Here is a 15,216-nt window from a genome sequence, read left to right as displayed (position 1 = left end):
GCAGGCCACAAGGGCATTGTCATCAGCATACTGCAACTTCATGATGGATATGGTGGTGGTTTCACCTTTAGCCCTGAATCTGTTGACGTTCAGAAGTTGCCCGTCGGTTCTGTATATCAATTGTTCTCAAATTGGGGTCCAGGGACCCTCAGGGTTCCTTGAGGGGGTTCCAAATGGACCCTTACAGGTCTGTAATGCGCAGATGGAACCAAATTTAGTTCCATCTGTACACTCTCAGAGTTATGGGTTCTTTGAAATTAAAACGTTAGAGAACCATGCTGTATATAATCTTTACTCTTTGGGGAAAATGTTTACCTGTGAGATGGAGCATGAAGATGGAGAACAAGGTAGGAGCAATGACACAGCACTGCTCGACTCCAGTGCTCTTCTCTGCTGCCCTGACTGTGGCTGACATTATCATGCAGCATTCTCAGTGTCCGAATGTATTTGTCTGGGCAGCCAATTTTTGCCAGAACCAGCCAGAGGGCCTGATGGTTCACTGAGTCACTCACTCACGCACGCACGCACGCACACACACACACACACACACACACACACACACACACACACACACACACACACACACACACACACACACACACACACACACACACACACACACACACACACACACACACACACACACACACACACACACACATCCAGTGCTTTTTCTTTTGTCCTTGTATCATGGTATCTCTGCTCTCTCTCTATCACATCACTATCCGGATGTATCTCTCTGCACAGCCAATTTTTGCCAGATCCAGCCAGAGGGCTGGATGGTTTACAGAGTCTCCCTCACAAACACACACACACATGCACACAAATGCACGCACGCACTCAGGCGCGCACACACCTGCAATGGCACTATGAGGAAAATGACCACGTCACCTCCCAGAAGAGTATGAAGGCACCATATTTGTGCCAAGACATTTGAGATATCATAACACCTGTCTAGAAACAGGTGGAAAAAACTAGGCAGGCATTCTCCAACCTTTTCTCGTCAGCCATTGGCTGTAGTGGAGAGATATAATATGAGATGATGTGGTTGTGGTTGAGCCACAGACTATACACAGATTTCTTCCATTTGATTACAGGTAAATACTCTCGGAGTTAAATTAACAGTGTTCTCCATTTGTGATCTTTGCCATACAAGTACAGGCTAAACTGCACACAACACTGTCCATCTGTATTCGTCACAGTGTCAAAGGGCTTTACAGGCCCACAAGGAAACAAAACTACACCCACTCACACTCTCTCTCTCTCTCTCTCACACACACACACACACACACACACACACACACACACACACACACACACACAAAATAGTGTCCCCAAATGTGGTCGAGATCAGGAACAATCCAGCCTTCCTTTGTTTGAAAATATCTCTCGCCTGTGCGCTCCATTCTTACACATACAGGTTTGTCATGCCTAAGGATGTGGACATGAGATGTTTGACTCAACCATTGTTTTTGTAAACCTGCTATGGTGTGACAGAGAGGGCATGATGTGCCAAAAAGGGCCTAGTTTCCAAATACCAGCAGCAACACGATAAACGCAGCACGACAGACACCTTGTGACTGCTCACCGGCTGATAATAATGCATTGTAGGAGACCACTCTCCAGCTACAGTAATATTTATTTAGTGAATTGGTCAGGTGACAATTGTCACGTGTGATCACAATCTGCTGATAACTGGGACTGCATGTAGATAAAGCAAGAAGCAAGTCAAAGAAAGGAATAAACAGACAACTTCTATAGCAGCTGGATTATTTTGTAAAAAAGTTAAGTTTTTTATTTCAGTTGTCACTTTTCAATAAATCAATGCGATATAAAAAAAGGCAATATATTTGAGTTCTATAGTTCTATGTTTTGCAAGGTAAAAAAGTTGCTTAAAACGGTGAAGCAAGTGGTGAAGTACACAAAAAGGAACAAAACTGTGACACGGTCAGAAGACCATATAAGTCAACAGCTCAGCCTAGAGTTTTAAGAGTTTTGGTGACAGAGCTAATGCAAAAATACTCATTACAACGACGCACTGCAGATCAACATCATCAATAATTAATTCACCTCATAAGACACAACATTGTCACTTGGTTGTAAACGTGGCACACATAAGGCTGCAGGACAACTCATTGTAAGTCAAATAATATTTTCTTCTCTTTCAGGACTGCATTAACCACTTATGCCCCATTTTAGACTTTGGCGTATGGTGGCGTCATGCGGCAGAAATAGCCAATCTTTGCTATAAAAATAAATAAAACAATGTTTGCCTACCTACAATGACATGCCCAAAATAGGCTGAAAGTGGCCAACACTGTCAAATAGACAATCTTACATACAGTATGTAAACTTCAGTATAAAATCCTCTTGATTTGAGCTTTGCCCTGACTCATAGTGCTGTAGTCACTCCGTCTGTCAGGGTTCTCTCTATTCAGTGGTTCTCAATGGGATGTGACATTTCTGCTCATTATGAAGTCATGAACTCCAGAATATTCAATTAAAGTCCAATATTAAAGTTGTTCTTTGCCCTCAGTCCTCTCAGAACATTTTCACAAACAACTTTTAAGCACATGTGCTATGATTATCAGTAATCATGATACAAGCTATATGATACAATCTGTTTGATGTGACTAATACGGTAACAAGATTTAGTGGTTAGAAACATCCAACGGTGGTGCTATTACCCTGCCCTCTGATACAGTATGTCACATACAGTAGATCTGATAAATAATCAACACTACTAAACATACACAAATAATGCGAAAACCAAGGCTGCAGTTGCCATCTTTCCATATAAGTGTAATCACTTTCAACCCGACCTCCCTATAATGTATGACTTTTTGAAATGAGTACTGACACACCCATTATAATTAGGATTCACTCCTAAATCCGAAGGTTATGAGCTAGTTTTAGCCTTAAGACGTTTCATGAATACAGCTCTTGTCCTAATGCAAGATTAAAAGGTAACCCCTTACACGGTTGATATTATCATAGTCTATAGAAACATTCTCTGTGTTCCTACAGTACAGTCCCCATGACGCATTTCGTAGGCAAGCACCGGTCAACCTTTTGCAGAATAATAACAAATAAATAGGTAATATTGAAAATCATGACATTTCCCTTTAAGAAATGGGCAACAATGGGCAACACTCCAGATACTAGCATGAGCACTAGCATAAAATTAGATGACAGGGGGCACTTGACTCAGGTGGTGCAGGGTTAAAGTTCCTGCCCACCACCACAGAGACTAGGGGTTTGAATCCTCGACGGCGCCTCCACTTTGGCCGGGTGTTCATACGAGCACATGACGCCTACAGGTTGGTCGAGGGCGGCTGTCAGCAGGGGTGTTGAGTTGTGAGGAGTAGGGTGGTTCCTCCGCATGTGCAACGTCCTTCCGGTGAAGTTCCTCACTGGCAGGTGAAAAGAAGCGGAAGGCATACAGAGGCGGAGTAACCCACTTCTCTTGCCATACAGTCCTATCTGATCTTGATCTCAAAACAGAGGCAGTTGAAGGACTCACACTCCGGAGGTTGGCAGGTACAGGCACAGTCCCACCTGGGACACTATGGAGAAAAAAAGTGGGACAGTTGGAGCAAGAAGGGCACAAAAGCTCTTCTAAGTCTCACAGCTACCTTTTTGTCGTGTTATCAGGGCAGGAATTTCAGGGAGGCCACAAAGGCAATCGCCATCGTTGCCCATCAGTTTGGCCTTGTGCCCCTCAAAATAATGGCAAGCCCTGAGGCCACAGTGGCCTTAATGCCCGAGCTGACTGTACCACTTTCTCCCCTCTTTCTTGTCAATATGTAGAGTAGACACCAGTGTCTCTTTCTTGTCATGTAGACACCAGTGTCTTTTGTTGAGATTCTGAATTCTTAACTCCCCTGAGTCCCCATCTTTAAACCAATCCAGTGACTTTGATTGGTGCAGGACTGAGCATGGATCAGATTGTAAATACCATAATGTATTTATTTCACTAGAGATAGTCTACATATTACATTTAAAATCACTCTTAACCCTTAAATTCAATGAATTCTTTCAATGGACTAAAATCTTATTTTATTTGATGGCATTTGGCCTTTGTACCACCAAAGGCCAAGTGGCCTTGCCCCTAAAATGACAAAATTCTAGGTCTGCGTGTTACACAATTAATTATTTACGTTGAGTTGTACTCAGCTCCTAAAGAGAGAACTTATCCATTCTTTTGTGTCCAATCAATGCCAACACACAAACACGTACTGCAGGCTACTTGAGAGAACTATAGCGGTGACTGTTGGCCTGGTTGGTAGACACAGCTTTTAAGGTCATTACACATCGGGGGCATGACAAATTAACAAAATGAAAATTGACAGTGAGTATTTTGCATCAAAACGATTCATACATAGTAGTTAATGTCTAATTCATACAGGTTGATGCTTTAATTTGCTGTGAAAAATCAACCTTGTTCTGAATACAAATTGCATTTTATTTTACTTTTAATGTTGATGTACTCACAAAACAGTTCGAAAACATATATTTTCAGGACTATTAATTGCATGTGGACCCAATTTCCAATCTGATCCCTGTCTTGTCTCACATGTCTCTCCTTTCTCTCTACCCTTGGATTCCTGTCTCTAGTCTCTACATTGACCTATCTGGAATAAAGCATAAAATGCCAAAACATTATGATCTAAAAATAATTCTCCTACTTTTAGTCCCAGCCAATGACCCGCATTTCTAAGCCCTCAGAATAAATCAGATCAAATACACCTATAACCTTTACACTATAGATGATCGGTTTAGGATTTACTCACCGAAGGAGTGGGGTGTGATTGGCCCAGGCATGAGCAGAGGTTTGGTAGCTGACAATCACACATTTCACCCCATGTCAAACACTGTTCACATGGGTTGACATCTGGACAGCAGTCACCGCACACACAAGAACAACGGTCCTGTGGAGCACAGGAAGGCATAACAGTTTGTTACTATGGCTTGGTGTTTAATCGTTCAGAAAGATATTCTTGGTATATTGTTACTGTTAGTAGTGGTAACCTTAAGCCAGAGTTATACTTATAGTTGCACACTGCAAAAGCTGATGTAGCTGTGAGCTTGCAGATCAGCTATTTTCAAGTAGCCCAAGTATATATTGTTAAAGTGTTTTTTGATGCTATATTAACTAATTTAGCTGGGGACCCCCCTGAACACACTCAAGGGCCCCTGGGTTAATTTAGCTTTGTAGAGGAGTGTACAAACCCTGAGGCAATGATAGAGCCACAGCACCATCCCAAGGACAATCATGTAAAGACCCACAGCGATCATCAGCACGCCGGGAAGAGGGAGAGAGAGCTCCCACACAGGCAGCACCTGAGGACCAAAACATAAAACACGTCTCACTATAGGCACAGACAGAAAGACGTCTCACTGAGACGCAGACAGAAAGATGTTGTTGTATCCACACGGATCTGTGTAACTGACATATCTCACCCACCATAGTTTCTGCCTTAGAGGTCACCTGTAACCATCAAAGGGTTCACATCTCTTGGGATGTCCTGGGAGGGACAGAGGCTGGAGTTACATAATCTGGAGAGCCACCAGCAGCATCTGTTATAGAGGCGATCTTCAATGATACTTCATCTTCATCTACTTCAGTTCAGCAGCTTAGTTATGGTTGCTCTTTGTAGGTTTGCCTGAAGGTAAATGTTAATTCTTCAAGTTACTGATAATCCATGTGGTCTGACTCTGCATGCTTGCCAGGCAGGGTTATTATAGTTAACTAAAACCAAGACTAAAACTAAAAGGGGGAAAAACGAAATAAACATAGAATTGCATATAAAAATAGTTTTCAGCTTCAAATAAACCTTTTGCAGTTTCAAACAAATCAAACGAACCAAATGTAAACCAAACACCAAACTAATATTTTTAAACTATAATAACTCGCTTGCAAACGTTAGTTAAATATATACACGAATTTGGTCACTAACTTAGAAGCTATCTTTGCAGGCTAATGTTAATTTTCGTAAAAGGCAAACATTCGAAATCAGACTATTACTCTAATTACCGTTGTTGGCTTGTTTTTTTCTACACACGTTGTAGAATAACAGAATCAGAATAACAATGTAACGTCTCCAGACAGCCAACGAAGTAAGTTACCATCAATGCCGAAGTTGTAAGACTTGTTTGGTGGTAGTATTTTCCCTTCTCTTCTTGTCTTTTATTGTCTTTGTTTTCAATCTGGTATGTGTTGATTGTGGAGGCAACAGCGACATTAGCTTGTTGGCTAAAATGTTGAGCGTCTCCAGCATGTTGCTATAGGGACCGATGACGGGACCCCGGAAGGCTCAAACTACATGCACATAGAACCGTTAGAGAACGCAATCCCTGTGGAGCCTATATCTATGCTGCAGGCATAGCTATAATGACCACTAGACAAGCGTCCATAGTCTTTCTGGGCCATTATGCTGTTTATTCATCACACTGGTTTATGGCACTACTACTGCTGTTCAAAGTCAGCACTGCAAAATTCACCCAAAAACCATTATATTTAGACATCAATGGGCCACCAGCGTCACCCTGTGGAAGAACAAGGAATATCACCATGAACGAAATCATTTATCATTTTTAGAATACTTGATCTGGACTGTGTGGAAATTATACAAAGTGGTGTATATAGACATCTAACCATGTTGGTAGATGGCATATCTGACTGTTGCCTGGTTGATCCTGTTGGACCTCCACAGCATCTGAAAATAAAATGAACAAATAGATGAATACATACATACATATTTGACATAGGCCTGAATATGTAGCCCTCGCCTGGCCTGAGAAAACAGAGGACAAGTGCATTTCCCGACATTATGGGCTAACTTTGCATGTGGACCTTGTCCTGGGAGCAGAGGCCCTGCATGGTCCCATCTGCCCCCAGAGGTCTTGTCTACCATCAAACCTTTCCCTTTCTGCCCAGCTATCGGTATCATTCAGGACCCCAAATGACATGAACTCATATTTGTTAACTGGTTTACTTTCTTCTTCCGTATCAGCATAGAAAAATTCACTCCTGTTCTGTAGCAGGCTTGCAGCATAGAAAATATTCCAATGTCGCACTGGAGTGAATATGGTAGGAGTTATGAAGTCATGGTTAACATAAAATTCAGATTCAATGTGACACCAGTTGAAAAACATTCATTGTGACCACTGAGCAAGGTTGTAAAAAGTGTATTATGTGCTTATTATTTGTACACATAGTAGAAATCACGGCCATTTTGTAGAAATCACTTCATTATTTAGTCGATTAAGTCTGATCCTCTGCTGTCCGTCAGGGTTCCAGAGCCATGTTTGCAGATCCAAATTTATGTCATTGAGGCTGTTCAGGAGACAAGGAAAAGGATTGACCTTCCACAGCTACTGGTGTGGTTTAAAACCACGGAGAGTTTTTGATTGATTGATTGAATACTTTATTTAGAAAGACATGGTAAAAGTACATGGAAGTACAATTCACATTAAGGTCCTCTAAACTGGATCGCTCATAAAAGCACTTGGCTTATTTAAAATGAGATCCCTGTGCACTCAAATCATGATGACCTTTAAGAAGACATACAAATATACACTACTATGCAGAACGTCATACAATCAGTTTACAGGTTACTGGTATGAAAAACAAGAAATATGTACAATAGACAGTTTTAGGAGGAGGGGGGGGGGGGGGGTATGTTAAGACTTTGACAGGGGCCAATTTGGAATTGCAGCCTCCTGAAGGTGATTCTTTAGGGCAGTTTTGAAAGTGAGTAGGGTTTTCCCTACTGTCTTCTCTCTCTCATACGCATAACTTGTTTAGCTCTCTCCAACTTTCTGTCACATTGCAGTCATTCAAATGTCTCTGTAATTCTGATTGTTAATACCATGTCACATGTGTTGATTATGTTTGTATTACCAGTCAAAGATTGAGATTTGAAATGTAAGTGTTAGGTTTTCACTGCTACACTCACTTTGTAAGTCCTTAATTCTTGAGAAGCAGTAAGCTCTGTACGGTCATTGGCATTACAGCTACTGTACACAAGACAGCAAATTGTACATGTGAAACTGAACAGCAATGGTATAATGTCTGTGAGAACCAAATAACCAGGCAGTGGTAAGGTAAGTTTGTCTTTACTGTTCAACTAGAAACGTTACAGGTAGGATCTCCATTCTACCCACAGTTAGACCCCAACACTTCCATGTACTGTTATTCTCATGTCTTACTAAATAAATATTTAGACATCAATGGGCCACCAGCGTCACCCTGTGGAAGAACAAGGAATATCACCATGAACAAAATCATTTATCATTTTTAGAATACTTGATCTGGACTGTGTGGAAATTATACAAAGTGGTGTATATAGACATTTAACCATGTTGGTAGATGGCATATCTGACTGTTGCCTGGTTGAACCTGTTGGACCGCCACAGCATCTGAAAATAAAATGAACAAATAGATGAATACATACATATATATTTGACATAGGCCTGAATATGTAGCCCTCGCCTGGCCTGAGAAAACAGAGGACAAGTGCATTTCCCGACATTATGGGCTAACTTTGCATGTGGACCTTGTCCTGGGAGCAGAGGCCCTGCATGGTCCCATCTGCCCCCAGAGGTCTTGTCTACCATCAAACCTTTCCCTTTCTGCCCAGCTATCGGTATCATTCAGGACCCCAAATGACATGAACTCATATTTGTTAACTGGTTTACTTTCTTCTTCCGTATCAGCATAGAAAAATTCACTCCTGTTCTGTAGCAGGCTTGCAGCATAGAAAATATTCCAATGTCGCACTGGAGTGAATATGGTAGGAGTTATGAATTCATGGTTAACATAAAATTCAGATTCAATGTGACACCAGTTGAAAACCATTCATTGTGACCACTGAGCAAGGTTGTAAAAAGTTATTAATTGCTTATTATTTCTACACATAGTAAAAATCACGGCCATTTTGTAGAAATCACTTCATTATTTAGTCGATTAAGTCTGATCCTCTGCTGTCCGTCAGGGTTCCAGAGCCATGTTTGCAGATCCAAATTTATGTCATTGAGGCTGTTCAGGAGACAAGGAAAAGGATTGACCTTCCACAGCTACTGGTGTGGTTTAAAACCACGGAGAGTTTTTGATTGATTGATTGAATACTTTATTTAGAAAGACATGGTAAAAGTACATGGAAGTACAATTCACATTAAGGTCCAATAAACTGGATCGCTCATAAAAGCACTTGGCTTATTTAAAATTAGATCCCTGTGCACTCAAATCATGATGACCTTTAAGAAGACATACAAATATACACTACTATGCAGAACGACATACAATCAGTTTACAGGTTACTGGTATGAAAAACAAGAAATATGTACAATAGACAGTTTTAGGAGGAGGGGAGGGGGGGGGTATGTTAAGACTTTGACAGGGGCCAATTTGGAATTGCAGCAGGTGATTCTTTAGGGCAGTTTTGAAAGTGAGTAGGGTTTTCCCTACTGTCTTCTCTCTCTCATACGCATAACTTGTTTAGCTCTCTCCAACTTTCTGTCACATTGCAGTCATTCAAATGTCTCTGTAATCCTGATTGTTAATACCATGTCACATGTGTTGATTATGTTTGTATTACCAGTCAAAGATTGAGATTTGAAATGTAAGTGTTAGGTCTTCACTGCTACACTCACTTTGTAAGTCCTTAATTCTTGAGAAGCAGTAAGCTCTGTACGGTCATTGGCATTACAGCGAACAGCAATGGTATAATGTCTGTGAGAACCAAATAACCAGGCAGTGGTAAGGTAAGTTTGTCTTTACTGTTCAACTAGAAACGTTACAGGTAGGATCTCCATTCTACCCACAGTTAGACCCCAACACTTCCATGTACTGTTATTCTCATGTCTTACTAAATAAATATTTAGACATCAATGGGCCACCAGCGTCACCCTGTGGAAGAACAAGGAATATCACCATGAACTAAATCATTTATCATTTTTAGAATACTTGATCTGGACTGTGTGGAAATTATACAAAGTGGTGTATATAGACATTTAACCATGTTGGTAGATGGCAGATCTGACTGTTGCCTGGTTGAACCTGTTGGACCTCCACAGCATCTGAAAATAAAATGAACAAATAGATGAATACATACATATATATTTGACATAGGCCTGAATATGTAGCCCTCGCCTGGCCTGAGAAAACAGAGGACAAGTGCATTTCCCGACATTATGGGCTAACTTTGCATGTGGACCTTGTCCTGGGAGCAGAGGCCCTGCATGGTCCCATCTGCCCCCAGAGGTCTTGTCCACCATAAAACCTTTCCCTTTCTGCCCAGCTATCAGTATCATTCAGGACCCCAAATGACATGAACTAATATTTGTTAACTGGTTTACTTTCTTCTTCCGTATCAGCATAGAAAAATTCACTCCTGTTCTGTAGCAGGCTTGCAGCATAGAAAATATTCCAATGTCGCACTGGAGTGAATATGGTAGGAGTTATGATATGAAGTCATGGTTAACATAACATTCAGATTCAATGTGACACCAGTTGAAAACCATTCATTGTGACCACTGAGCAAGGTTGTAAAAAGTTATTAATTGCTTATTATTTCTACACATAGTAAAAATCACGGCCATTTTGTAGAAATCACTTCATTATTTAGTCTTTTAAGTCTGATCCTCTGCTGTCCGTCAGGGTTCCAGAGCCATGTTTGCAGATCCAAATTTATGTCATTGAGGCTGTTCAGGAGACAAGGAAAAGGATTGACCTTCCACAGCTACTGGTGTGGTTTAAAACCACAGAGAGTTTTTGATTGATTGATTGAATACTTTATTTAGAAAGACATGGTAAAAGTACATGGAAGTACAATTCACATTAAGGTCCTCTAAACTGGATCGCTCATAAAAGCCCTTGGCTTATTTAAAATGAGATCCCTGTGCACTCAAATCATGATGACATTTAAGAAGACATAGAAATATACACTACTATGCAGAACGTCATACAATCAGTTTACAGGTTACTGGTATGAAAAACAAGAAATATGTACAATAGACAGTTTTAGGAGGAGGGGAGGGGGGGGGGGTAGGTTAAGACTTTGACAGGGGCCAATTTGGAATTGCAGCCTCCTGAAGGTGATTCTTTAGGGCAGTTTTGAAAGTGAGTAGGGTTTTCTCTACTGTCTTCTCTCTCTCATACGCATAACTTGTTTAGCTCTCTCCAACTTTCTGTCACATTGCAGTCATTCAAATGTCTCTGTAATTCTGATTGTTAATACCATGTCACATGTGTTGATTATGTTTGTATTACCAGTCAAAGATTGAGATTTGAAATGTAAGTGTTAGGTCTTCACTGCTACACTCACTTTGTAAGTCCTTAATTCTTGAGAAGCAGTAAGCTCTGTACGGTCATTGGCATTACAGCTACTGTACACAAGACAGCAAATTGTACATGTGAAACTGAACAGCAATGGTATAATGTCTATGAGAACCAAATAACCAGGCAGTGGTAAGGTAAGTTTGTCTTTACTGTTCAACTAGAAACGTTACAGGTAGGATCTCCATTCTACCCACAGTTAGACCCCAACACTTCCATGTACTGTTATTCTCATGTCTTACTAAATAAAGTACATCAATCAATCAATCAAACAGTCAGTACTCAAAACGTTTAGGACGGATCTTAGCTCGTTTAGGGCGCTGTGGCACTGCCACTACTGGGGTACTGCCAACAGTTCCTGGTGGAGGCTCTGCAGTTGATGCTGAAGCTTCCATAGGCAACTCCTCCCCTCGACTGTCTGTCTCTGGATGTTGACATCCTCTTCACCCTCCCGAGCTTGTTGAGGGCCGTCTGAGCCGTCTGCTTCAGGCTTTCTCGGTGTGCGTCCACGCAGCTGATCCACATGCCGTTTGTGTCTTTGTCCATCTGGAGTCTGGACAGTGTATGACAATGGCCCTGTGACCTGCTCCACCACTGCTGACATCCATTGATCTCCTCCTGTGTAGCTCGGGCAGTGTCTTTTTGCTGAAAAAGGCGCACTGTAGCCTGGCGCTTATCAGCCAGCTCCTCTTGCTTTGTGCGCATCTCATTGTGAAAATCTGGATGTAGATGATCCAGTGCAATAGTCAGCCTCCGACCCATCAGCATCTCTGCAGGACTTTTCCCGGTTGCTGAGTTTGGCGTTGTGTGCTGTGCCAACAGGAACCTGGCAAGGCGTGTCTGCCAGTCCCCGGTCACCAGCCTTATGGCATGTAGGATGACCTGTACAAAGCTAGCCTAATATGTCTGAAAGGTGGCAGACCATGTTAGCATAGTCTCAGGAAAGAGACCTCAGATCACATGAGATGCAGAGAGAGAGGAAAATGAGAGATTAAAATCACTGGGGAGGTCCTGACCAAATCAAACATTTTATTTTCAAATCCACCATGTATATTGGTCCGCCGGCATATAGCCTACTTAAAACAGCAGCAGTAGGGGGCACGGTGGCGCAGTCGGTAGCGCTGTCGCCTCACAGCAAGAAGGTCCTGGGTTCGATTCCCACCGGGGACGCTGTGGGCGCTGGGGGCGTGTCTTCTCCTCCGCGTCATCAGCGCCCATACCCTAGATGGGGTTGGCGAAAGGGCCTACTCTGTGTGGAGTTTGCATGTTCTCCCCGTGTCTCCCAGGGTAGTTAATACCTTCACAAAAACATGTAGTAATCCTGGTCACTATACCGACTCCCCCATGACAGCCGGGGCGCCTGATGGAAGGGAAGGGAACTGGTTGGAATAACGTGTTCCTTCCACGCGCTACGTCCTACCAGGGAAACTCCCCCCTGTCAGGTGACAAGAAGGTCAGTTGGCTCTCATGCACTGAAGGAAGCATGAGCTCGGCCCTGGCCTCCCCAGGCTGTGGGGGACTGGTGTAGCGCTGGTGTAGGGCTGGTGTAGCGCCCAGGATCACTTAGGAAATTGGCACCGGGTGAAAAAAATGGGTTACAAAAATCACGGGATAAAAATTTAGAGATACAAAAAAAAAACAGCAGCAGTAGACCGACTGCTGCTGTGTGACTCCCTTGATCTCCTCACTATAGATTGATGTTCATAACGTCTCCGTCGGGTGGAAGCCTCATATGTCCAACTGTTACTTTAAAATAAGGTGATAAGGTTTCTGCCGACAGCAACGACAAACGTTGTCTTCACCAAGGCCATTCGAAATAAAGCAAAGGAGAGAGACTCGCTCAATAACGAGAGCATTCTCCAGACAAAGCATTATCATCGGACATCTTTCAGTGTAAAGAAGAGTGCTTCAGGAAACAGTGTTGTGACAGCAGAAAAGTAAGTCCATGTATTTGTTTTGTGTGGCATTCAAAGTATTTTAAGTGTGTCTGAGTATGTTGCTATAGCTGACGTTACTTGTCAGGGCTTGCTGTGATAGCTGACGTCATAGCCGCGATTGACATGAGCCTGCGAATCAGATATGAACACAGGTGTGTGTGTGTGTGTGTGTGTGTGTGTGTGTGTGTGTGTGTGTGTGTGTGTGTGTGTGTGTGTGTGTGTGTGTGTGTGTGTGTGTGTGTGTGTGCGATTACTAGTCACCCAGAGTGAGACAGAGTAAAACCATCTCCACCAGGATGGGTTGCCCACGCAGGGCTGTGTCAGTTGTGGGACGTGGCCATCCGGACGCAACGAAGCTGCGTCCGGAAGCTATTTAGTGTAGAGGGGAAAAATGCGTCCAGACAACTTGTTGGGATTTGGCACTGCAATAGATTTTTTTTTAAAAGATATATTCTGGGCTTTTCTGCCTTTATTTCGATAGTATAGTGGAGAGTGACAGGAATCAGGGAGAGACATGCAGCAAAGACCATCTAACTTGGGAATCATCTAATTCACGACTTGCAGTCCAACAACATTAGAACCTACAAGTGGTATGCGCCTTAACCACTAGACCATTGGCACCCCCACTGTAATAGAATTTAATTTATTCAATATTGTATCATTGATATAGTAACTAGCCTACCTACCAACAAAGTTGAAGAAGAGTGCAGACACAGCTGACAGACTGCAGTCTGTACTATTTACTGACAACAGCAAAAAGATCAAAACATTGTTATTGACAATTCCAACTTCTTTGTAGGAGGGTTCTGGTAAAACTATTTTGGAGCATAATCAAAGAAGAACACAGTCTTTGCTTGCATTCAAGCTGAACAAAAGGCCTTATGCAAGCGACTTTGAGTACCAAGAAAAGCACTGTATAAATTTGATGTATTATTATCATTCCACCTTTATTCATTATATATTTTTTTAATGGGCCTGTTTCCACATCTATCACATAACAATGGCAATGAGAAAAAATAAACAAGATTATTATTGTATTTTATTATGATTGTACAGTTCTTGTAGGCTACACAGTAGCCTAATACAAGAGTGCTGTAGCATGACAACAGTTCTCAATTTGTTAATAATGTAAAGTAACTTCGATTTACAATGAAGAAAGTATAGCTATCAGCACAGAGTTGTGTGTTTGCTGAAGGAAGAATCATATCTCGGGCACCATCAGCGCTATAAATAGCCTGTCTACTAAGGCCTAGTTCACTGAGGGCATAGGAAATCCTTTTCTACTTTGTGATGTTGTGATTCAAGACAGAAAGGCAGAAAGCTAACATTTCCTAGCGAGTCCGACACAGTAGCCTACGTGTTAGGCTAAACTCATTCTACTGAAGTTGTTCTAATTCTATATGCATATGCTGTGATCACGACTGGTAGCCTATTAACCTGTATAACTGCCCTCTTTTTAATATGGGGCATAATTTAAAGATTATTTTATATTGTTGTTTTTCTGTCGACCATTTTGACTGATGATTGAGCATTCTGCATTTTCTTAGACCTTGTTGGAAAAGAAAAGGACAATAATATATATCTCTGCTGTCCGGCAGCAATCAGCTAACTCCAACACGCTCATTTTTCAGGAAATGAAAAACAGTTTGAGGATCCAAATGGAGTTGGGAAGTTTTGTCAGTGGTGCTTTTTAATACTTTTCATTGGTTCAAAACATTTTTTTTACACAGACGTAAAGGGTGTTCAATAGCGTTGATTTATGAAAATAAATAAAAAAAGCTGAAAATGGAGTTAGCTGGTTCCCACCGGACAATGACGATATATACAAATCTATATTCACCTGTTTCCTAGGCTGTGTGTTTTCCACTTCCTGTCGAATTCATTGGATATCATTGGTCATCTGACCAGTTTCATTGGATCAAATCGACAGGAAGTGGA

The 15,216-nt window shown here is 41.8% G+C and overlaps 1 protein-coding gene across 2 annotated transcripts; it reads right to left on the bottom strand.

Moving 5' to 3' along the window:
• Window positions 1-1,832: 1,832 nt before the first annotated feature.
• Window positions 1,833-6,264, bottom strand: LOC308098946 (uncharacterized protein). 2 transcript variants are annotated; one of them, XM_080447418.1, is made up of 5 exons: window positions 6,038-6,264; window positions 5,468-5,666; window positions 5,233-5,343; window positions 4,794-4,931; window positions 1,833-3,566 (listed from the first exon to the last, which is right to left on the bottom strand). In XM_080447418.1, exons 2-5 carry the CDS (start codon window positions 5,468-5,470, stop codon window positions 3,480-3,482), a joined length of 339 nt encoding a protein of 112 aa, XP_080303544.1. In that variant the 5' UTR covers window positions 5,471-5,666; window positions 6,038-6,264; the 3' UTR covers window positions 1,833-3,479. The 2 variants fall into 2 exon arrangements, with proteins under 2 accessions (XP_080303544.1, XP_080303543.1); XM_080447417.1 differs by having other exon boundaries at window positions 6,130-6,264.
• Window positions 6,265-15,216: the final 8,952 nt, after the last annotated feature.

This window comes from Gymnoscopelus braueri (assembly GCF_963280865.1).
Source record: "Gymnoscopelus braueri genome assembly, chromosome: 13".
In the NCBI taxonomy this organism is placed as follows: Eukaryota; Metazoa; Chordata; class Actinopteri; order Myctophiformes; family Myctophidae; genus Gymnoscopelus; species Gymnoscopelus braueri.
The sequence above is the reverse complement of the archived record's forward strand: the minus strand, read 5'-3'. Positions and strand labels throughout refer to the sequence as shown.

What these genes read in the sequence shown, in the direction of transcription:
- LOC308098946 (XM_080447418.1), bottom strand. An exon ending in GGCTCTATCATTGCCTCAGG is followed by an intron (nt 4,932 to 5,232) that starts GTTTGTACACTC and finishes TGTGCTCCACAG; the next exon opens with GACCGTTGTTCTTGTGTGTG. An exon ending in AATCACACCCCACTCCTTCG is followed by an intron (nt 3,567 to 4,793) that starts GTGAGTAAATCC and finishes TTTTCTCCATAG; the next exon opens with TGTCCCAGGTGGGACTGTGC.